Source organism: Podarcis melisellensis (genome assembly GCF_964234715.1).
Source record: "Podarcis melisellensis genome assembly, chromosome: 13".
NCBI lineage: Eukaryota > Metazoa > Chordata > Lepidosauria > Squamata > Lacertidae > Podarcis > Podarcis melisellensis.
In genome coordinates, this window is record NC_138545.1 from 11,465,555 (window position 1) to 11,488,933 (window position 23,379).

At 46.5% G+C, this 23,379-nt stretch overlaps 1 protein-coding gene across 1 annotated transcript; it reads left to right on the top strand.

Annotated features, from left to right (window-relative positions):
• The first annotated feature begins 4,559 nt into the window (after positions 1-4,559).
• LOC309354937 (alpha-N-acetylneuraminide alpha-2,8-sialyltransferase-like) lies at positions 4,560-22,431 on the top strand. Its single transcript, XM_081885243.1, is given in 8 exon segments — positions 4,560-4,807; positions 4,809-4,990; positions 6,009-6,086; positions 7,017-7,169; positions 9,004-9,148; positions 10,524-10,636; positions 12,825-12,911; positions 21,367-22,431. Coding segments are annotated over 8 exon segments (1,245 nt in total). The 5' UTR covers positions 4,560-4,783; the 3' UTR covers positions 21,830-22,431.
• Positions 22,432-23,379: the final 948 nt, after the last annotated feature.

Consider the following 23,379-nt stretch of genomic DNA (forward strand, 5'->3'; position numbering starts at 1 on the left):
GAAGGCTCCCCCACCCCTCCCTCCTTGCAGAGAAAACATTTGGTCAGTTTGGGAGTCAAAATGGTTTCAGGGCGGTCCTCCTGTGCTGCTCCAGACATGTGGTCCCCATATCTATGTACGTGCTTGGTTGGAACATTTATGAACATTTACTAGATCTATAAGACCTTAATTTTTTTATTTCAACAGTAAGAGCCGTTCAACAGTGGAACGGTCTCCCTTGGGAGGTTGTGGGTTCTCCTTCCTTGGAGGTTTTTAAGCAGAGTTCAGATGGACATCTGTCATGGATGCTTTAGCTGAGATTCCTGCATTGCAAGGGGTTTGGTGTCTTCTTGGGAGAAGACATTTGCAGGCAGCTGCCCAGTGAGTGAGCCTCCTTTGATTGCATTGACAGCAATTGGAAGGCCATCCTGGACCACTTTGTGAAGGACAGCAATGCTCTGTGTGTGCCACACATTACCCAGGTGCTGCAGAATTGTGGGAGGGGATGCGTGGGGAAGCAACGGGGAAGGTGATGAAAACTCAGTGAGGGTAGCCCTTTTGATTTGCAGGAAGAAGGTCCCAGGTTCAGGCCCAACGCCTTAGGTGACAGGGGATGGGAGAGATCTTTCTCACTTTGCTTGAGACTCTGCTTGAGATTCAAGGCAGCTTCCTAGATAGTCTTTAGCTGTGATTCCTGCATTGCATGGGGTTGGACTAAATGACCCTTTTGACCCATCTAGCTCTGCAGTTCTGTGATTCTAGATAGTAAAATCTGCCTGTTTTTTTTTTTTAATGACAACTTTCCATTTTTAAGTTCGGAATAGAGTGTTGTTGTTTAGTCATTTAGTCGTGTCCGACTCTTTGTGACCGCATGGACCAGAGCACGCCAGGCACTCCTGTCTTCCACTGCCTCCCGCAGTTTGGTCAAACTCATGCTGGTAACCTCGAAAACACTATCCAACCATCTCGTCCTCTGTCGTCCCCTTCTCCTTGTGCCCTCCACATCATCCCAACATCAGGGTCTTTTCCAGGGAGTCTTCTCTTCTCATGAGGTGGCCAAAGTCTTGGAGCCTCAGCTTCACGATCTGTCCTTCCAGTGAGCACTCAGGGCTGATTTCCTTAAGAATGGAGAGGTTTGATCTTCTTGCAGTCCATGGGACTCTCAAGAGTCTCCTCCAGCACCATAATTCAAAAGCATCAATTCTTCGGCGATCAGCCTTTTTTATGGTCCAGCTTTCACTTCCATACATCACTACTGGGAAAACCATAGCTTTAACTATACGGACCTTTGTTGTTGTTTTTTTAAATGAATATTTATTAGCTTTTTCCACAATAAAACAAAAACAAAAATAAACAAAAAGTAACAAACATACAAAAATACAAAACTTAAAAACAGTTAAAAACACATAAAATTTCAATTGCTTAATTTCTTTTGACTTATTTCCAGGGGCGCCGACTTATAAAAAATATTGGGGGGGCCCATACCGACTTATAAAAAATATTGGGGGGGCCCAAGACCTCCAAACCGCTGCTGCTGGGGGAACGAAAGGGGCAAGCCCCGGGCTGCCCCGACCTTAAGTGAACCTGTGAGGGCCCGCCCTTTGCGGCAGCCGATTGGCTGCCGCCGTGGGCGGTGAATATTAATGATGTATCATTTTTGTGCTTCATGCTGTGGCCACAGACATGTGATCTGATGGTGAATTTGGGGTGACCCAATGCAAAAATCCTGAGAATCCCTGTGGATCCATGCTTTGTAACCACGTTTTTGCACCATTGCAGCCCCAGGCAACAGTGGGTGCGTGATTTTGGGGGGGCAGGCTGTAGCCATGGACATGCTATGTGATCTGTTGGTGAATTTGGGGTGACCCAATGCAAAGATCCTGAGGATCCATGTGGATCCATGCTTTTAAACCACATTTTAAGTGGGGAGGGAAGGAAAAACACAGAACGGACAAGGAGCACGAGAGGGGTGTGCAGAGAAGCAGCTGGCTAAGAATGCAGGAGAGGGGTATAACGGGAGGGAGGAAAGGAAGGCAAAAGTTTTCCCTCACCTACCAACCCAAGCCAGCCAGCTCGCGCTCTCTCTCTCTCTCTCTCTCTCTCTCTCTCTCTCTCTCTCTCTCTCCCTCCTGCATGTTTTCAGCAGCGACACTCTTGCTTTCCCCTCTCCTTGCTTGGAGGGGAGGGGCTTTCCCTGCTCTTTGTTCCGTTTGAGCAAACACAGCAAGGAAACAGAGGAGGGTGGGCAGTAAGACCCTGAGGCAGAATGCAGGAAAGCAGCCGCTTCCTCTTTTTGAGGGAAAAAAACGGTAATAATTTTCTTAAATTATTGGGGGGGGGGAGCCCCCCCAAACGAATTTTTGAGGGGGCTCGGGCCCCCTCAGGCCCCATGGAGTCGGCGCCTATGCTTATTTCTCAGACCTCCTCACACCTCCCCTTCTTGTATTCCAATTCAAATTATTAGCTCAGCAAATCCTTATTACTTATTTCTCAACTTTAACTTAATAATTTATCTTAACATATTATTATTTTACTTTTTCTCCTTCATCCCTTTCCTCAATTTATTTTTGCTAACCTTATTTTCATTTAATTTAATTCATTTTAAAGTCCAATTCTACCTTATCCAAACTTAAACATCAATACCTATCCATCAATTCTTATTCTTAAAACATTTTTTCTAAGATCGACCAAGATTCCCTTCCACGAATTTCCCAATTTTCATACTAATAACAAACAAAATAAAAGCAGATTAAATTGTAATTATGAACCCTTTGGATTCCCAAACTCCACCCCCCCTTTCCCGGTTTCAGCCCCCAACAAGTGTCCATCAGTCTTGATCTACTATCAGCCTGGAGATCTCACGTCCGAGGCTCTTAATTCTCTCTCAGTTCCTCTCTGCCGGTCTTTTTGATAGTCCTTAATATTGAACACCAAATCTTGGAGAAGCTCCGGCCCAACAGGATCCATGTTTCTTCCAGCCAGACCTCCATACTTAAAAGTAGAGCCTATGGGGTGTTCCAAATCTTGTTTCTTACTCTTATCAAGTCCAAAAATCCCCAAAGCTCTAACTTCCACCTTAATCAAATTTGTAATCCTTAGGTCTTCAGATCTCCTCATAAGAAGAGATTTCTCAATCTCCAATTCAGGCCAGACTTTCCACATCAAGTCTTTATTTTCCTTTGTTGTCATCATATCAGGCCTCAAACTCTCTTTTGACATCTGCGAAATTACAGCTCCTCCTTCCTTTTCTTCAGAAGCAACATATGTCTCCTTCTCCAAATTCTCAAAGCTCTCGAGTTTCTCTGTTTGTCCAGTTGCACAGGCTTCCTGATTCAAATCCTTATCAAATTCAATGAAGTTATTTACTGTTAAGTAACATTTGTAGCCAAAACATCAATTTGGCGTTGTAACTTTCCCAAGAGAACAAATACTCTGCCCAACTCAGCCTGGATTTTCCCTCCTCCAGCCATTCTTGTAATGTCCCAAAACCCCCTCTAGAGGGATTTTGGTTCCTTAAATGTTTCTTTCAGTTCAAATCCAAAAGTCAAGTTAGTTTGTATCAGCTCTTCCTTATTTTCAACAAATTGTAACAAAAATAACCAGCAGAAGCCACAGAAACAAAGTTATCTTTTTCCGTCTTGACAGCTAATTTGACAGCTGTCAAACTCTTCAATACCTCATCAGGAGGCTCTCTCGCGGAGCACTCCCAGCTCTGGGGGGGGGGGGTGACACTTCAGCTCTCAAAATTAGTTCTTTATCCTCCAGTATGATTTCTTATAATGCCAAACGGTGAAATTAAAGTCTTTTACCAAAAAAGGAAAAAAAGAATTCTCTCGACCTTAGTTAGCAGGTCCTTTGCTTTAAATTATTTACAAAGAGGGGGGGCTGACTTCCTGTTTAAGCCTTCCCCACTCGTGCCTAATTCGTAGAAAAAAATTTTAGAATCCCAATTTCCGTACTACTCACGGGTTGTTACTTTAAAGTCCAATTGTTCACAAGAAGAAGTCAGCGCTCTCCGACCATGGCAATGCGGCTTCACTCCGCAGAAGGAGCAGTCTACTCTCAGCACCGCGCCGCTCACCCCTTCCCTGTTCCGGAGCCTTTAAAAAGGCTCCTTCGCAGCTTGGGGGGGTGCAAATGGTGCCCGCCGAGTCACCACGCTCACAGGCTTCACCGCCTGTGATTTTTGAGGGTCCCCGCGTCGCCGCAGAGGCAAGACCCAATCCTGCGGAGCCGATTCCCTCCGGAGCTCAGAGGGAATCCGCCATTAGTCGATCGCGCTAACCCGGAAGTCCAACTATACGGGACCTTTGTTGGCAAGGCGATGTCTCTACTTTTCAAGATGCTGTCTAGAGGCTTAGTCTCCTCTAAATTATGAGGCCCTGGGCTGTGGCCCACTCAGCCCATATGAAAATCTGACACTGTCTACTCCTTTTACCAACAAAAGTTGCTGTGACCATTGTCCGCACTCTGAAAGGTGTGATGTTTCCTGAGGGCAAATCCACACTTACAGGATGACTGAACGATAAGGGTGAGGCTGCTTACTGAAAGAGATTTATTGAGCCCATTCAGACGTGAGAAACGTTTTAACTGAGCTGTTTAAGCAGATATTTATCTACCAGCCTATCTTCTGGTTTATATTATCCTTTTGCTTAGTTTTGTTTACACATCAACAGTGATGCAGCTTATTTTAGATACACATATGCTGAATATAATACAACACATTTCTTATATTCTTTTTACTGCCTTTGCATTCGCTTCAGGTGTTTATTGTTTTTCTTGTTCCTCATCCTGATGCGTTTTGATGCCTACCTCGGCAGCAGCTGTTCGGGGCACACCTGAGGAAGCAGCAGACTCCAGATGAACCCGGGCGACGGACAGTTTGGGTCTCGGCTCCATCTTTCCGTAACATGTCCTTCAATTTACGGCTTCGGAAGCAGAATTTAGCGCTGACCGTCTGCGTGGTTTTCCTTGTTAGTCTCACTCTTTCGCTGCTACAGAGGGCAACCAGGTGAGTTACCTGGGTTCTTTGGGAAAGTGGGCTGGGAACGGCATAGTTTTGAGTGCTTTTTTGAAATGTCAAACCGTATCAGAGATAGCCAGGCCGCCTGAGACATCCACTGAGGCAAGCACCCCCATACACACACACACACACACACACACACACACATGTTGTAGAGTGTTATAAGAAAACAAACTGCTTTTCCCCCCTTATGGAGTACCCAAGAGCCTGCATAGAGTCCTTATGTAGGTTCCCTATCGGTAGGAGAACACAACAGAGGCCAACCAGAAAATACCGAGAAGTAAAGCAGCTAGTAAGCCTGGTCTTTATTAAGCTGTTGCAACAGGGTGCTCACCCCCCCCCCCCCATGCAGGAGGGAGGAGGAACCCAGAACATTGGTGTGCAAGCTCTTATATAGACTTTTGAAATTGCCACCCTCTAGTTCATGGCCACCCCGCAATCATACATCACTGAAAGGGTGGTCTACTGCAGAAAACCTGTCTGCCAGGATACCTGATAATGGTCACTGGTTGCTTTTACCTGGGCATCCCAGTCATTCTTTTGTGATAGTAAATACTTAGTTCCTAAATCTCTTACACATATTAATAGTGTGCTCAGTTTAACAGATACTTGCCAGACTGTATGTATAGGGAGGTGTAAGCCCCTACAATCCAAAGACAATTGGAAAGCTTTTCCCATTTCCTTCCTCCTTGCAGAGAAATATTTGAGGTCAATTTGGGAGAGTCAAAATGGCTTCAGGATTGTTCTCCTGTACTATTTCAGACACCTGGTTTATATACTTATGTATGTGTTTGCCTTATACATTTATGAACATTTATTTGTATATCTTAGACCTTATAATTCTTATAACAAGAGGAAAACCTGTAGACAATCAGCTCTGAGAGCCTTCTTTAAAAACTTGGGTTGTTTTAACAAGGGGAAGTGCAAATGGGCTTCAGCAGAGTCTGTAGCAACCACGAGCTCTGAAATTAATCCCAGCGCTGTGTGTGGTTCTTTCCCCCCACAGAGAGAAGACTACGTTAGGACAATTATCAAAGTGCCGGGAATTGAATCGGTTATTTGAAGTAAGGGAATTCTCTCAGAGGTGAGTCTTTCTGTTTGGACTGGCAGGCCTCACTTTGGGGCAGAGAGAGGCAGCTGGTTTGGGGTGTCAGGGAAAGGCAGCAAATCTTTAGTTGTGTCTGGCGCGTCAACTTGAGGCGCGCCAACTCAAGGGGGTCAAAGGTGTCGGTTTGCATTTTTTAGTACAGAAAGTATTGATCAGATGCGTAGAGATCTTTCCTATTCTGGAAGCTTCTCTGTGTGAAAGAAACAAGCAGAAGGTTCATGATGTTTCAGTTATTCCTTCAGAGAAGCTGGCTTAAACTGGTTCTCTTATCTATTACTATAATAGTAAGGCCAGAAAGAGCCTGGCTTTCACTTTCTCTTTCTACCTCTTTTCCTTCTGGTGTAGTCTTCTGTACATAGTATGCTTAGTGTTAAGGTCTAGACTTACCGTAAGTTGTTGTAAGTTTAAGTTAAGTCTGCTGCAACTGGATTTCTTATGGACAGGGCCAATCCTGAATGTATTGGATTTGTGACCATTATGCTCATTTGCCTTCAGTAGCAGGAAAGCTCTGCTGGGTGAAATAAAATTTGGGGGGAATTCTGCAATGTGTTTTTACTCTGCTAACTATACGTCGGAGTTCTGCTCTGGACCATTTTGAGTAGAATTCCACAACAAAAGGCATCTCAGCACCCTCTATATTTGCTTAAGACGTCACACCTCGGGCCTCCACAATCTTGGGGGCAACCTGGCGCCTCTGTGTTGTTAGATCTGTTATTGCCAAATTTCTTTACTTCCCTGAAGAAGTATGACTATGACTTCCAGCCCCTGGAAAACTTGTGGAGGAGGGAAACAAAGAAGAAGGGCCTCAGGAGATGATCTCAGGGTCCGGTTAAGTTCATATGGAAAGAGGGATGAACTCTGAAACTAGTTGTTGGTAATCTCTCTCTCTCTCTCTCTTGCTGGCAGTGCTCAGTTCAGCAAGACAGCCAGCGATGAGAAGCGGGTTCGTGTTGTCAAAACGTGGAAGCTTCCTCAAAAAGATAAGGGCATTCTGGAGCATGTGCTACTCACTCAGGAGTGCCCTTGGGAACCCAATCCTGCAGCAATGGCCCAATACAGGTAAAGCCATCCACTCACCTGTTTGGAAAGACACCTGGAAAGACAGACAGCAATGGTTGTATATGCTGTTGTTAGACCCTCCAGCCGGAAGCCTGGCTGTTGCATTCTGCATTAGCAGCAGCTCCCAGACCAACCCCACATAGCCCCACATGGAACATGTTACAGTAGTCCAGTCTCAAAGGTTACCAGTGTTCTAGAGAGAGGTTTGGGAGAGAGATCCTTACTCTCTCGTAGCAGAGTTAGGCACAATGGTGATTGCTCCAAGCACATTTAAACTTGGTTAGATTTTTCACCTGCCCCCCCCATACGCCTTTGAACAAACATTCTGCCCGAAAATACTTAGGCTAGAATAAATCACATAGTTTAGTCACAGCATTTCTAGATGCTACATTAAACAAGTCTCCTATCTGTTGGCGGTAAAACAAAGATGCAAAGGTTCCGAAAGACTTTAAAAGAAAAGTACTTTGTTTCCGCACAAAAAGTCTCGTGCAATCTTTGGGTTAGCAAAGGTGCGGGGTGTAAAATCTTCTTTTCGGGGAGATTCAGTTCAATTGGGTTGTTGTTGTTGTTTTGCGGTTGGGGGCTCCTTCTTTGCTTGTTCCAGAAAGCATGAAGAGAAAAGGGAAGAATGGGAGGGAAGAAACAAAAGGCTGCAGGGAGCCTGCTAAGCTCTACCCCCACTGGCTACCTGAGCTCAGGTTAACTCCTTCATGCAGGGAAGTGTGAGTCAGTAATTGTATATTACAACAAGTGCCTAGACTACTGTAGACAAGCTATCTTCCTGTCCAAGAATGGACAAAGCTGGTAACAACAACAACAACAACAACAATTTTATTATTTATACCCCACCCATCTGGCTGGGTTTCCCCAGCAACTCTGGATGGCTCCCAAAATGTCTTCTAAAAGTCAGGTAGTTGTTTATTTCCTTGACATCTGATGGGAGGGCGTTCCACAGGGTGGGCGCCACTACCGAGAAGCCCTCTGCCTGCTTTCCTGTAATTTTGCTTCTCATAGTGAGGGAACCGCCAGAAGGCCCTTGGAGCTGGACCTCAGTGTCTGGGCAGAACGATGGGGGTGGAGATGCTCCTTCAGGTATACTGGGCCGAGTCCATTTCACACTTTAAAGCTCAGCACCAGCACTTTGAGTTGTGCTTGGAAACACACTGGGAGCCACTGTAGATCTTTCAAGTGTTATGTGGTCTTGGTGGCCACTCCCAGTCAACAATTTAGCTGCCACATTCTGGATTAGTTGTAGTTTGCGGTCACCACGTAGAGCGCATTAAAGAAATCCAGGGGGGAGATAACCAGAGTATGCACCACTCTGGCAAGACAGTTCGCGGGCAGGTAGGGTCTCAGCCTGCATACCAGATGGAGCTGGTAGTCAGCTGCCTTGGACACAGAATTGACCTGCACCTCCATGGACAGCTGGTAAAAGTGGCGCACCTAGTTGCTGAGGTCACTTAACATAAAACTATCAGAAGAGATCAGGCCAAAGACTCATCTAATCCAGGTCCCTGTTCTCAGAGTGGCCAACCTGTGGGAAGCCTGCAAACAGAATCTGAGTGCAACAACACCCTCATCCTCTTGAGATTCTCAGTAACTAATGTTCAGAGGACTCCAGGGATGGAGTCGGACTAAAGATCTTCAGAAGGAAGGCAACACCATCCTGAGCATGCATAGAGTCCATAAATGATCTCCCCTTGATGAGGCTTAGAGTGACTTCATCTCTTTGTATGGGGCAACCCCCTGCCCCACCTGCCACAAAGGGCTTAGGGGGAGCATAAGTTATTTCCTTTGCAGGGTCACCCTAATCCACCTCTCCTTCCATTTGCAGGGCGGAACTGGGCCAATGTTGCAATGCTTCCTTCTCAATAGTCTTGACCAAGGAAAACACGCCGTTGGGATCGAGTATCACCTTTGACGGAATGAAAGGAAAGGCGTTTCCGGCGAGCGCTAAGCTGGTGGACCTGCTGCCGGAGGTGTGTGCGGGGGGATATTTGGGGTGGGGGAAAAGAGCCACAACCCAGAGCACATCCTGGTACCGAAGGTTCAATCCTTGGTCTCTCTCATTTAAACTGGGCAGAGGAACCTTTGGCTCACAGGTCTCCCTTGGCCTGCCAGGCCTCCCCTCGCGGTCCACACCAGCCTGCCCTATATACCTGATGCCACCTATGAACCCTGTTTTTGTGGGATCATTTCCGGTTAATACATTGTGGGGATGTGCGAAGGATTCTTGCAGTGATGCACTCAACCACCTGCTCATTAGACTCCAGCCAGATAGGTGGGGTATAAAAAAAATATAATAATAATGGAGGCTGCATTTTAATGTTGTATCTTTAATCTTGTTTTTTAAGTTGTCTTTCAATCAACTTGCTTTTATTATTGGTTGTTAGCTGCCCTCTTGGCTGGGGAGGGTGGGGTATAAATAAAAATTATTATTATTATTATTATTATTATTATTATTATTATTATTAATCCTTTTCCATCCTGACTTATTAAATCTAGCCAGGGTGGGGTTACTAAAGGGGTCAAAGGTGTGGTCAACGCATCCTTGCATGAGGGAATGGCACCCGTCACACCATCAGATGAGTGGTGTACAAATAATAAAACTATTATATTATTATTATTATTATTAAGGCCGTGGTGAATCTGTTCCACAAAAAGCCCACCTTAGACCCAATGGAGGTTAACGTGCATGAACCAGTTGCCAATATCCCATTCTTCGCAAAGGTGGTTGTGGAGCTGGTATCCCAGGAAGATTGGAGTTGCCTAGACAAATTTGTCCAACTTCCGGGAGTGAGTCACGTGACCTGTGCCTCACTCTCACCCTGAAAAAGTCCATTTTGGCGTTTGCACCCAAAATGGCTGCTGCAATCTTGTGTGAAAAAACGGGCTGTCCATTTCCCCCCCGGGGGCACTTGGCAGGTATGCTACAATCTGGGTTTAGACCTGGTTTTGGAACGGAGCCTTTAGTGTCATCAACCTAGTCCTGTGGAACTCTCTGCCACGAGAGAATCACCAAGTGAATTATGCGTCAACTTTTAAATGCCTGCTGGAAACTTTTCTGTTCTGCTAGGCCTAAGCAGGAAATTCAGAATGCATCCATAATGGTTTATGGAGGTTTTCTTCTAGTTTTTAACTTTTTATGACATTATTGTTTGGCTTTATGCTTTTATATTGTTGTAAAACGCTGTGATATATTTTTATGACACAGTGTTCTATCAATATTTTTATGCATGAAAATGATTTCCCACTCCAGAGTTAAAGGGTAACAGAATCCTGGTGATCTAAGCCGATATTTCTTTTGTATGTTTTTATTAAGATTATTTCTCTTCTGCACTCTCAAAAACCTAGAGGTCACCCTTCCCAGACTCCCAGTATAGGCACTGTGCTGTAGTGGGCAATGGTGGGATTCTACGAAACAGCAGCTGTGGCCAGGAGATTGATCGGGCAGATCTAGTAATCAGGTAACTTATTTCTTCTTCCTTTTCGAAGAAACAGGTGGGAATCACAAATAATATGGGGTCCTTTTACAGTGTTTATTCCCAGGTGGCCTTGGTTTTTTTGTTTTGTTTTACTCAGAAGTAAGTAACATTCTGCAAAACCCCTACTTCTCCTTGCAACTAGCCTTTTAACTGGCAGTTTCCCAATTATTTTAAAAGAGCCTTTGAGCCGAGTGGTAAAATTCATGCTTTGCATACGGAATGTCCCAGGTTCAGCCCCTGCTATTTTCAGTTTTAAAGCATAGCTGTCAACCGTCCCTTATTTGGCGGGAAACTCCCTTATCTCAGCGCCGTATCCCGCTGCTGTCCCTTATTGATGATGTCCCTTAAATTTCCCGGGTTTCAAAGGAAGCAGCTCCTTTCCCTCCCTCCCTCCCTGCCGGCGAGGGAGGAGGGAGGCTCCAACTGTGTTGCTTGGCTGAGTTGCTCACCCAATAAGGAGTCTAAGAATGACTGGGGGGGTGGAGCTTGCATGCCTTGTGCCGACCAAATCGGCTGTGTTGCCTGGGGACTCACCTTTGCTCAGCGCTTCCCAGCAGAGAGGTGACGGTGGTTTCCCTTGCTGCATCCCCTTTACCGGGTTGCTGCGCTGTGGGAACCACCGCTTGAGGCTTCGTTTGGCTGCTGGCTGGGCTTTCTGCCTTTGACTTGGAGGGGCTCAGAAGTTGAACATACCTGTGCTTGGAAAATCCCTTATTTTGGCTGCTGATCCTTTATTTTCGAGGCTGCTGGTCCCTTATTTTCAAATCTGTAACTTGACAGCTATGTTTTAAAGGCAATGGGAAAGATCCACCCATGCCTGAGATTGTGGAAAGCTGCTGCCAGTCTGAGTATACATTATTGAGCTTGAAAGACAGGTGGTTGGCCCTGGTTTAAGGGGGCTCCCTATGTTTCTAATATTGGAAGCAGCCTAATGCTGAGCCCATGCATATAGCCCAGTGTCATCAAAACTGACCGGCAGCACACCTCCAAGGTCTTGGGCAGAATTCTGCTCCTTGAATCTTCTTGTTCCTGTTCACTTGTGGTCTTTGCATTCCTAAATTCACCGTTCATTAGTTAGTAATGTCTCTTGCAGGAGCTAAACCTTTCATTATTGGCTTCTTCTTTCCCGCCAGAACAATTGCTCATTTAAATACACTTAAAAAGTAGACAACAAAGGAGCAATTGGCTGCAAAGAGGAAAGCTCCGAGTCAGAGAGAGAGAGAGAAACGTACTTCATAGAACAGAACTGCCAGTTTAGCAGCTGATTTAGGAATGCTGCAGTCAGTGAACAGGAAGCAACTAAATACAAAGGTAGAAGCCCCATTAAAAGAGGGAAGCTATTAAAGAAACGGTAGATTGGGAAAGCATCAATATTACTGTGTGAGTCCACACTGGACGGCCTGAAACTGCTTTTGGGTTTTAAGAAAAGGGAAAAAAGATATATAATGAAATAAAAAGGATGTTTAAAATAACGTTCGTAAAAACCCCCAGAAGATTTTCTCTTGGGAATTATAGGGACAGAACTACCTAAAATGTATAGAAACTTATTCATGTATGTGACTACAGCGGCAAGAATGTTACTTGCCCAAAAATGGAAAGAAGAAGAAGCCCCAGCAAAGGAAGAATGGATACAAAAACTTATAGAATATGCAGAAATGGTGAAACTTACCGGAAATATAAGAAATCAAACTTTTATAAAAGAATGGAAGTGGTTTATTGAAAATTTACAGATAAATTGTAAACAGATAAAAACATTGGTAAACTGATAAAAACATTGTAATAACCTGCAGTTTCATAAGAGTATATATTTAAAGAAGATGAATAAATGAACAAACTGAGTTAATTTGAATATGCAGAAGGTATTTAAAAAACAATTCAGGAACCACAGAAAGTCGGGGAAGGAAGTCAAGTTCTGAAATGTCAAAATGATTGTAAAATCAGTGAAATGTATAAATTTGAAAGGTATAAATAAAAATTTTAAAAAAGGAAAAAAAGAAACCTTCACAAATCAGGCCTGAAAAATAGATGCAGGGATAGCATGCAGAGCCCTGGAATGTGATGTGTTGGCACTTAAGTTGCCTGGATTCTCCATGAAGCCTGTCTGAATGAGAGATCCCAAACGGTTGCACGAGAGCTGATTCTGATTTACCACTTTCTCCCTCCGATCCAGGTTCAACCTGCCTCCCATGAATTTCTCTGAAGACGTGGGAACCAAGTCAGACCTGGTGACTTTAAACCCCAGCATCCTTAATGAAAAGTAAGGGAAAGATCTGAGAATGCGCTTGCTGTGTCATAATTTAAGCCATGGTATGATGGGATGATGAGCTGCTTGCGCGTAAAAGCTGGATCCCGCTGGGGTTTGGCTGGTCATCCAAACCCAGGCACTAACGGAGCTCCCCCAAAGCATGACTCCGCTAGTCGCTGGTAGAATCTGACAGTGGGCGGCTACGGAACTTACGCCAACATAAAAGTTGTTTGACAGACATGCGCCTTCGTGACTCTCTGCGTGACAGTTTCCGGCGAAGGGATGGAGTTCCTAAGGGAGGTCTAGTAACCTCTTCACTGTTTCCACTGGAAGTGTCCCAGAGCCCTTCCTCCGCAGTGACTCTGGCACTCCCCCTGCTGGTTCCCTCCGCTGCTGCAGAGTCTCTCCTATTCTGCTGGAGCCTGTCCACCACTTTTTCCTCGGATGACAGTTCCCTGACATCCACCTCCCCCCCAGGGCCCCCTTCACACCCCCCCACCTCCTCTCCCACTGGCGGTGAGGGCGGAAAGCCCCTGAAGGAGCTCTCCTCGTCATCCGAGGATTCAAACACTTCTAACCAAGGCGTACCGTCTCTCTCCCCGTCTTCCTCTTCTTCGTCGGAGTCGGCTTCCTCACCCACCCCTGACTCTGGGAACCCTTCAAACTCTCCTTCCTCATCGGTGGTCCCAAAGTGTTCCCTTCTAAATCGTGCCACGGGTTGCGGTTTTTTTGGAAAACGCTGGTGAAATGTTTCTATTAAAACCTCGTCCTTGACTACCTCTGCTGGTACCCAAGTGTTTTCCGACTCTACTTCCCCCTCCCATTCTACCAGATATTCCACCTGATTCCCCTTCCACCTGGAATCAATGATTCCTGCCACGTTCATGTCGCGTTCTCTCTCTTCTATCACGGGCGCTTGGGTGGCCTCTCTCTCACGCTCCCCCCACTCCCGTCCCTCTCGGTACGGCGACAGTAATGACCTGTGAAATACTGGATGTAATTTCATGTGACTGGGCAGTCTGAGTTTGAATGCTACTGGATTGACCTGCTGTATGACCTCAAAGGGTCCCAATCTTTTGGGTCTCAACTTCTTACTCCCCCCTTTGAACGGTAGACCTTGGGTTGACAACCACACCCGGTCTCCCACCCTTATGGTTTCACCTTCCCTCCTATTTCTGTCTGCTTGTTTCTTATATTCCTCCTTGGCTCTCTCTAAGTTAAGTTGGAGCTGACGGTGAATCGCTTCCATCTCTTCAAAAAACATTTCCGCCGCCGGCACGCTCCACCTCTCCCCTCCCTCTCCTGGGAATGCCCGGGGATGGCACCCATAGTTTGCCAGGAAAGGACTCATTCCTGTGGACACATTCTCCGCGTTGTTGTAGGCAAATTCGGCCAGCGGTAGCTTATCTACCCAATCATTTTCTCTGTCCTTTATATAACACCTCAGGTATTGTTGTAAAATCCCGTTTGCCCTTTCCGCTTGCCCATTAGTTTCTGGGTGTCGGGCAGTGGAGAAATTGAGTTCTACTTGCAGTAAGCTCATAAGTTTCCTCCAGAACCTGGAAGTAAATTGTTTGCCTCTGTCACTGACCACCCTCAAGGGGGCGCCATGCAACCTGAAAATATGCTCTACAAACAACTTGGCGGTCTCTTCCGCTGTAACCGCATGTGAACATGCTATAAAATGACACATTTTGGTTAATAGATCTACCACCACCATGACAGCTGTTTTGCCTTTGGATTTTGGCAGATCCGTCATAAAATCTATGGATACTGCCTCCCATGGCCTCTCTGGCGTGGGTAAGGGTTGTAATAGCCCCGCTGGCGCCACCCTCTCTCCTTTTGCTCGCTGGCACCTGTCGCAACCCCTGACATATTCCCGCACGTCCTCCCTCACCTTGGGCCACCAAAACTCCCTGGTAACCAACCACATGGTTTTGTGCTGTCCAAAATGCCCCGCTGTGGGGCTGTCATGCAACTGCTTGAGTACTCTCCCCCTCAGTTCCCCATCTGGTATGTACAGTGCCCCTTTGTAATATAACGCCCCGTTCTTTTCTTCAAACCCCCCTGTGTTCTCTTCTGTCCTCCTGAGTTCTCTGAGTTTCTCTTGGGCGTATGCATCGTTCTCCGTCCCTTCCATCAGTTCCCTTTGCCCCACCAATGCCGCCCCACACACCCAGCGGTCTTCAGATATTACATGCCTTGCCTCAGGCGCTCCCTCCCCCTCTAAGTACTCAGGTTTCCTGGAAAGGGCATCCGCTCTCACGTTCTCTGAGCCTGGCACGTAACGAATCTCAAAGTGGAACTTGGAGAACTCCTGAGCCCATCGCACTTGTCTCTGGTTCAGCACTCGAGCTGTTCTCCAATATTCCAGGTTTTTGTGGTCAGTTCGGACTTGAACCTTGTGTTGCGCCCCAATCAGCAAGTGCCGCCATTTCCGGAATGCTTCATGAATGGCGAGCAGTTCTCTGTCGTACACCGTGTAGTTCCTCTCGGATTTGTTCAATTTTCGCGAAAAGAATGCACACGGTCTCCATTCAGACGTATCCTTTCCCGACTGGAGAAGCACGGCCCCCACCGCTCGGTCTGACGCATCAGTCTCCACTCTCATTGGTTTTTGTAGATCCACGTGCAGAAGCTGCTCTTCCGACGCAAACGCCTGCTTTAGGCGTTCGAACGCCTGCTGCGCTTCTTCCGTCCAAACAAATTTTTTTTTGCTACTAAGACAATCCATGATGGGCGCAGTCAAATGGGCAAAGTTTTTGATGAACTTCCTATAGAAGTTTCCGAAGCCCAGGAACCTTTGCACGTCCTTCTTGGTCTTTGGTGTTTTCCATTCCAGTACCGCTTGAACCTTGCTGGGATCCATGGCCAATCCCTTGTCAGACAACCGGTACCCCAGGAATTCCACCTCCCTGGTATGAAACTGACACTTCTCCAGTTTCACCCACAGCCGGTTTTCTCGAAGTTTGCTCAGTACCTCTCTTACATCTCGCACATGCTGCTCCTCATTCTCTGAGTACACCAGGACGTCATCTAAGAACGCTACGCAGTTCTTGTAGAGCAATGGCCCCAGGACGTGATTCATGAATGATTGAAAACAGGCGGAGCCTCCTTGTAATCCGAAGGGCATAACAAGGTACTCAAAGGCCCCCAAGGGGGTGAACATAGTGGTCTTCCACTCATCCCCCTTCCTCACACGTATCAAGTTATATGCCCCCCTAAGGTCCAGCTTGGTAAAAATTTTCCCTTTTCTCACCTGTGTCAGAATGTCATCAATTCTAGGCATAGGGAAAGTCACTGGTTCTGACACTGCATTCAGGGACCTGAAATCACACACAAGTCTGGGCTTGCCCGTGTGTTTCTTGTCCACAAAGAACACTGGACTGCCCCCCACCGCTCGTGACTCTCTGATGAAACCTCGCTTAAGATTCTTGTCAATGAACTCCCTTAACTCCTGCATCTCACTGTCTGACATTGCATACAGCTTGCCCACTGGCAATTGTGCTCCTGGGAGTAAGGTGATTTGACAGTCAAAGGGTCTGTGCGGGGGCAGTTTATCTGCTTCTTTTTCGCTGAATACGTCAATTAAATCAGCGTATTGCGGTGGCACCTTCCCCTTGTCCATCACTTCCACCCCTGCTAGAGTGGCCCTGGCACCTGCCTGCGCCTCTCCCTCCTTGCAGTGTTCTAGGCAATGTGCTGATCCAAAGGAAACCACTCTCTGATGCCAGCCTACTAGCGGATCGTGTAGTGCCAGCCAGCTCATTCCCAAGATAATAGGGGCTCCTCCCAAGGTGGCTACGTTAAACGCAATCAGTTCTGTGTGCCGTGCCACCCTCATTATCATAGGTACAGTCTGTTGGCTCACTTCTCCTCCCAACAGCTCCCTCCCATCAATTGTGGTAACCTGCAAAGGCTTACTTAATGGGATAGTCTGTATCTGATGTTCCGCTGCAAACTCCTTACTCATGAAATTACATGAGCTACCTGAGTCCAATAGCGCTTTTATCTTTAGTGGGTGTCCGTTTGCCAGTTCCAGCAACACCTCTATCACAAGCGCTGGTCTTGGAGGTTCCGGCGTGGGCACGTTCACTACTCCCTGGCCTGGCTGCTGTGCCCTGATGTTGGCAACCAGGCGTTGGCTTTTACTTGTTCCTTCATTTCTCCCTCCTCCTTCCCCCCAACAGTTCCTGCCATCCCTTGCCATTCCTTCCTTTGCGGACAGACTCTGGCAAAGTGACCTGGCTGTTGGCAGAGATAGCATCTCTTGCCGCTCTTTCCCTCCTTCTTCCGCTCTTCCCTGGTGTTTGAAACTGCGCGCGCGCGCGCTGTTCCCAGTTCCATCGGCTCTGCTGGCGGGAAAGGCTGCTCCGGAATCTCTGGAATGCGGAAATCCTTCCAACGTTCCCCCTTTTCTTCCCACTTTTCCATAGCTCTAGCTTCCTGGCGTGATCCTATGGACAGCGCTGCTTTAGTCAGCTGATCCATAGACTCCGCCCTAGGTGCCCGGGAAAGTTCATCCTTCACTGACGGAGACAGACCTTCTTCAAACATCATCTGAATAGGTTCACTAGCAAGGTCCCACCCCAGTCTGTGAATCAGCATGGTGAACTCAGTCCAGTACTCACGTACAGATCGGCTCCCTTGTTTACATGCCATTAACTTCCTGCGCACCACCCCCTGCTCAATCTCGCTGGAAAACATCAAGTCCATGGCGCGAAAAAACTTCATTGTGTCCTTTAAGATTTCGTTATTGGCTGCCATCAGGGGCCGAACCCAGTCCCTCGCCCCTCCCTCTAGATGGCCAATCACGTACGCCACTCTAGAGTTCTCATCGGGGAAGTCATCAAACAGTAGATTGAGAGCATATTGCATCTCTGTCCTAAAGGCTTGATAGTTCCTGGGATCCCCCCCAAATTTCTGCACCAATCCAGACACCCTTCTGGCAAGTGGGGTGGTTTTCCCCTTATCTGCATCTTGAGCCCTCCTCTCCTCTAGCCTCGCCGTTTGCAGTGCGAGCTGGACCTCCAACGCCCTATACCTTTCTTCCAGGCTTGGACCTGCTCCCGCTCCTCCTCCTGCTCCGGCTGGTTCGCTCATGATGCCCTCTGCTTGCACAAGCTGCTTTCGGAGACTGTCAGATTGCTATGATGGGATGATGAGCTGCTTGCGCGTAAAAGCTGGATCCCGCTGGGGTTTGGCTGGTCATCCAAACCCAGGCACTAACGGAGCTCCCCCAAAGCATGACTCCGCTAGTCGCTGGTAGAATCTGACAGTGGGCGGCTACGGAACTTACGCCAACATAAAAGTTGTTTGACAGACATGCGCCTTCGTGACTCTCTGCGTGACAGTTTCCGGCGAAGGGATGGAGTTCCTAAGGGAGGTCTAGTAACCTCTTCACTGTTTCCACTGGAAGTGTCCCAGAGCCCTTCCTCCGCAGTGACTCTGGCACTCCCCCTGCTGGTTCCCTCCGCTGCTGCAGAGTCTCTCCTATTCTGCTGGAGCCTGTCCACCACTTTTTCCTCGGATGACAGTTCCCTGACACATGGGTAGGCAAACGAAGGCCCGGGGGCCAAATCTGGCCCAATAACCTTCTAAATCTGGCCCGCGGACGGTCCGGGAATCAGCGTGTTTTTACATGAGTAGAATGTGTCCTTTTATTTAAAATGCATCTCTGGGTTATTCATGGGCAATAGGAATTCTTTCATTCCCACCCCCCCAAAAAATATATAGTCCGGGCCCCCACAAGGTCTGAGGGACAGTGGACCAGCCCCCTGCTGAAAAAGATTTATGATCTCTGATTTAAGCAATTGTAGGAAGCAGTAATGAAACTGCACCCAGTGGCCTGTGCCTTCTGCTCTGCATGCAGCAGGTCCTGGGTTCAGTCCCTGGCGTCTCCAGGTAGGGCTGGCAGGGGCTCCTCCCTAATATCCTGGAGAGCCCCTGCCAGTCAGTGCAGGCACTTCTAAGCTAGAGTGGTCAATGGTTTGACTCGGTGCTCTGGTGTATTTAAGATTTGTTGTATAAATCAGGATCTGATTTCTTTACGCAGGTCCTGTAAGACAGAGTTGTTCCGCCTGGCCTTTGGCTTGGAGCCAATTTGTTTATATATATATATATATATATATATATATATATATATATATATAATTTTTATTATTTTCCAACACAAATATACAATTCTGTCAAATTTTCACAAATTTGGTTCTTTTTAGACTTCCTTCGGCTTCTCTGACAGTCATCCATAATTACTTCTCAGTTTACGCATTCCTCTGTTTATATTGCCATTAAACTTCCCTCCCACTCCTATTTCTAACAATATATCTCTGTTTTCACAGTGCTTCTTGAAATCCCACCAGTGTTGTTTGCACATCACATGTTCTTTTCAGATATTTAACAAATTTTCCCCAGTCCTCGATGAACTTTTGGTCTTGAAGATATCTAATTTTCCCAGTTAATCTGTCCAATTCTGCATAGTCAGTCAGCTTCAGTCTCCATTCTTCTATTGTCGGTATTTCCTCTTGTTTCCATTTCTGGGCCAGTAGGGTTCTTGCTGCTGTGGCTGCATATTGAAAAAGTTTACAGTCTTCTAATTTCATTCCCTGTAATTCCTAAAAGAAAGGTCTCTGGTTTCTTTACAAATGTATATTTTAACATCTTTTTCATTTCGTTATAGATCATCTCCCAAAAGCCTTTCACTTTCTTACATTCCCACCACATATGATAAAATTGGCTTGGAGCCAATTTGATTCCCTCCCTCCCTTTCTTTTCTTCTCCTCCTGCGAGGAGGCTACATTTTAATATTTTAATGTTTCAATAATGTTTTTTAAGTTGTAATCATTCAACTTGTTTTTATTACAGCTTGTAAGCCACTCTGACCCCGGCCTTGGCTGGGGAGGGCGGGATAAATTAAAAAAATATTATTATTATTATTATTATTATTATTATTATTATTTATCTCTGTGTAGGTGTATGAAAACAGGGATGCGGGTGGCGCTGTGGGTTAAACCACTGAGCCTCTTGGGCTTGCTGATCAGAAGGTCGGCAGTTTGAATCCTCGTGATGGGGTGAGCTCCCATTCCTCGGTCCCTGCTCCTGCCAACCTAGCAGTTCAAAAGCACGTCAAAGTGCAAGTAGATCAATAGGTACCGCTCCAGCGGGAAGGTAAACGGCGTTTCCATGCGCTGCTCTGGTTCACCAGAAGCGGCTTAGTCATGCTGGCCACATGACCCGGAAGCTGTACTACGGCTCCTTTGGCCAATAAAGCGAGATGAGCGCCGCAACCCCAGAGTCGGCCACGACTGGACCTAATGGTCAGCAGTCCCTTTACCTTTTAGGTGTATGAAAACATGTTTTATCCTGTGTAAACATTTCAAATACTTCATGAAACCCAAAGAATAATTATGGCCATGCCCACACACCACACATGAAAAACACACCGCTCCCCACAAGGGATCCTGGGAGCTGTAGTTTGCTAAGGGTACTAGGAATTGTAGTCCCAGCAAAGGAAGAATGGATACAGAAACTTATGGAATATTCAGAAATGGCAAAACTTATCAGAAGAATAAGAAATCAAGATAACAAATCTTTTAGAAAAATATGGATATGGCTTCTTGCATATTTACAGATAAACTATAAACAGATAAAAACATTGGCAGGATCATTGTAATAGCCTGCAGTTTGATAAGAGTGCAGTGGTACCTCGGGTTAAGTACTTAATTTGTTCCAGCGGTCTGTACTTAACCTGAAACTGTTCTTAACCTGAAGCACCACTACAGTTAGAGGATTACCAGTATTTGTGAGAGGCTGTATGCTTTAGATGTGCCTTAGGGTAGATCAACCCCATATCTTTAAAGCACATCAAGCGCACATTTAAAGCCCATGACTTCTCCCAAAGAACCCTGGGAACTGCAGTATCCCTCTCACACAGCTACAGTTCACAGTTGTTGTTGTTGTTTAGTCGTGTCCGACTCTTTGTGACCCCATGGACCAGAGCACGCCAGGCACTCCTGTCTTCCACTGCCTCCCGCAGTTTGGTCAAACTCATGCTGGTAGCTTCGAGAACACTGTCCAACCATCTCGCCCTCTGTCGTCCCCTTCTCCTTGTGCCCTCCATCTTTCCCAGCATCAGGGTCTTTTCCAAGGAGCCTTCTTTTCTTATGAGGTGGCCAAAGTATTGGAGCCTCAGCTTCAGGATCTGTCCTTCCAGTGAGCACTCAGGGCTGATTTCCTTAAGAATGGATACGTTTGATCTTCTTGCAGTTCACAGTACCCATCACAAACTACTGTTCTCGGGATTCTTTAAATGTTTGGTGCGGCTGCCCCCACAGCTCCAATCCGTGTTGCAGTCCAGGAGGTACTGATGAGTTCAGCCAGCTTAGAAACTGCAGATAGGATGAAATTTTCTCCTCCAGGCTTAGAAGAATGTGGCTTGATCGTTTTGTTCCTTCCCCATCTCCTGCAGATTCCGAAGACTGTCGGACCGCCGGAAGCCTTTCGCCGATTCCCTGCGCCTTTATGGGGACGCTTTCTTCCTCATTCCTGCCTTCTCATTCGTGGGACACACCGATGTCAGCTACCGTGCCCTGTATACCATGGAGGACTTTGGCTTGGCTCAGAGAGCTCTCTTCTTGAACCCCCATTACCTGGCCCCGCTGGGTAGCTACTGGAAGTCGAGGGGCTTAGGGCCCAAACGCCTCTCCTCCGGCTTCATGTTCACCAGTATGGCTCTGGAGTTGTGCGAGCGCATCACTCTCTACGGATTCTGGCCTTTCCAACACGACCTGGAGAACCAGCCCATTTTCCACCATTACTACGACAACAGGCTGCCCAAGCAGGGGGTTCACGAGATGCCAAGCGAGTTTTCCCGATATCTAGACATGTACGCCCAGGGGGTGCTGCGCTTACGGCTTGGCAAGTGTCCGTGAGAGGGGAGCTTCTGTCTGAATGGGCAAGGGGGTGATCGGGTGTCTCCTGAGCCGTGGAAGAACGGGCGGCACAAATAATGGCACCAGGTTGCAATGCTCGGCGAAGCCGGAAGGCAGCAGTGCAGACAGCCCAAAGGAGCGTTTTGTCGACGCAATCGAAGGCCGCTCATTCAAATTGGAAGACCTTTTCTACCCCCTGGGATGTGTTAAGGAAAATGAGTGAAATTCCTCTAAGAACAGGAGGCTCGTCTGTGTCCCAGGATTGGTAGACTGAGGGACAGAGTGTGGTTTGAGTGTGGCACTGATAATGTCAAGGTCATAAGTCTGATTCCTCTATGGGACTCCTGCCTGCTTCTGCATTGCTGGAGGTTGTGCTAGATCAGGCACCCTCAACCTGCGGCCCTCCCGATGTTTTGGCCTACAACTCCCATGATCCCTAGCTAACAGGACCAGTGGTCAGGGATGATGGGAATTGTAGTCCAAAACATCTGGAGGGCTGAAAATTGGGGATGTCTGTGCTAGACCCTTGAGGACCCTTCCAACTCTACAATTCTACAACAACGTGGGCTTCTTTGTGTTAGTGTTCATATTGTATATGTAAGCCGCTCTGTTTTTTAAAAATATATATATATTAGAGAAAGGTTTGAAGTAAATCAAACCAATAGAAATAACAGAAGATAACAGACTTTGCAGAACTGGCGAAGTTGGCAGGAAAAATCCGAAACTGGCAAGATCAAGCATTCCAAAAGGACTGGAGTAAATTTATACGATATCTGAAAGATTATTGTAAGCAATTGACATCACTAGCAGGGTTGTTTGAAGACTTGTAATGAGAAATTCTCTACCTTTCTATATTTATTTAAATTTTGAGTTATTTTGTAATGTGTGTAATTAGAATTGGGAAAGGTACAAAATATAAAGACTAATGAGGCAGGAGGGTAGGAAGTTGACAGGCTCTAAAGAGCCAGGGATGCAAAGTGGAGTGTTATGATGTGAATGTATATTATAAAATGGAATATATATATGTGTGTGTAAACACCTGAAAAAAAGAGAAATAACAGAAATACAAAAAAGTGGCCAGCCCAGCTCAGAATTGCAGGTGTCTTGACTTTTGAGACCCTTGGGAACCCTCCTACCTCTGATTTGTGCCTTTTAAAATTGTTTTTGCTGCCGTAAACACACTGAGGGACACAGCCTTATTCTGCTTCTTAACGTTTCACTGAATATAAATCCAAAAGGGCTAGTTCTCATGTAGAAACCCGTCTTGTAATTGTGATTCTGCCTCACCTCCCAACCCATGCCTGACTTTCATCCTTGCCCTACCCTCGGACAGGAGAAAGGAAGGTGGTTTCTTGCCACGGCCTGACATCCCATTAGCAAACATAAATAATTGCTCCTGCTCAGCACCTGCTTCCCGTTAGAAGGTCTAGAATGCAGGAACAAAGCCTGATAGCAAACATTTTTTTCCATTAGCTGATTTCATTATTTGCTTAGTGTTTTATATAGTCTTCCATGAGGTCAGGTCAGGTCAGGGTCAGATTTCCAAGCTG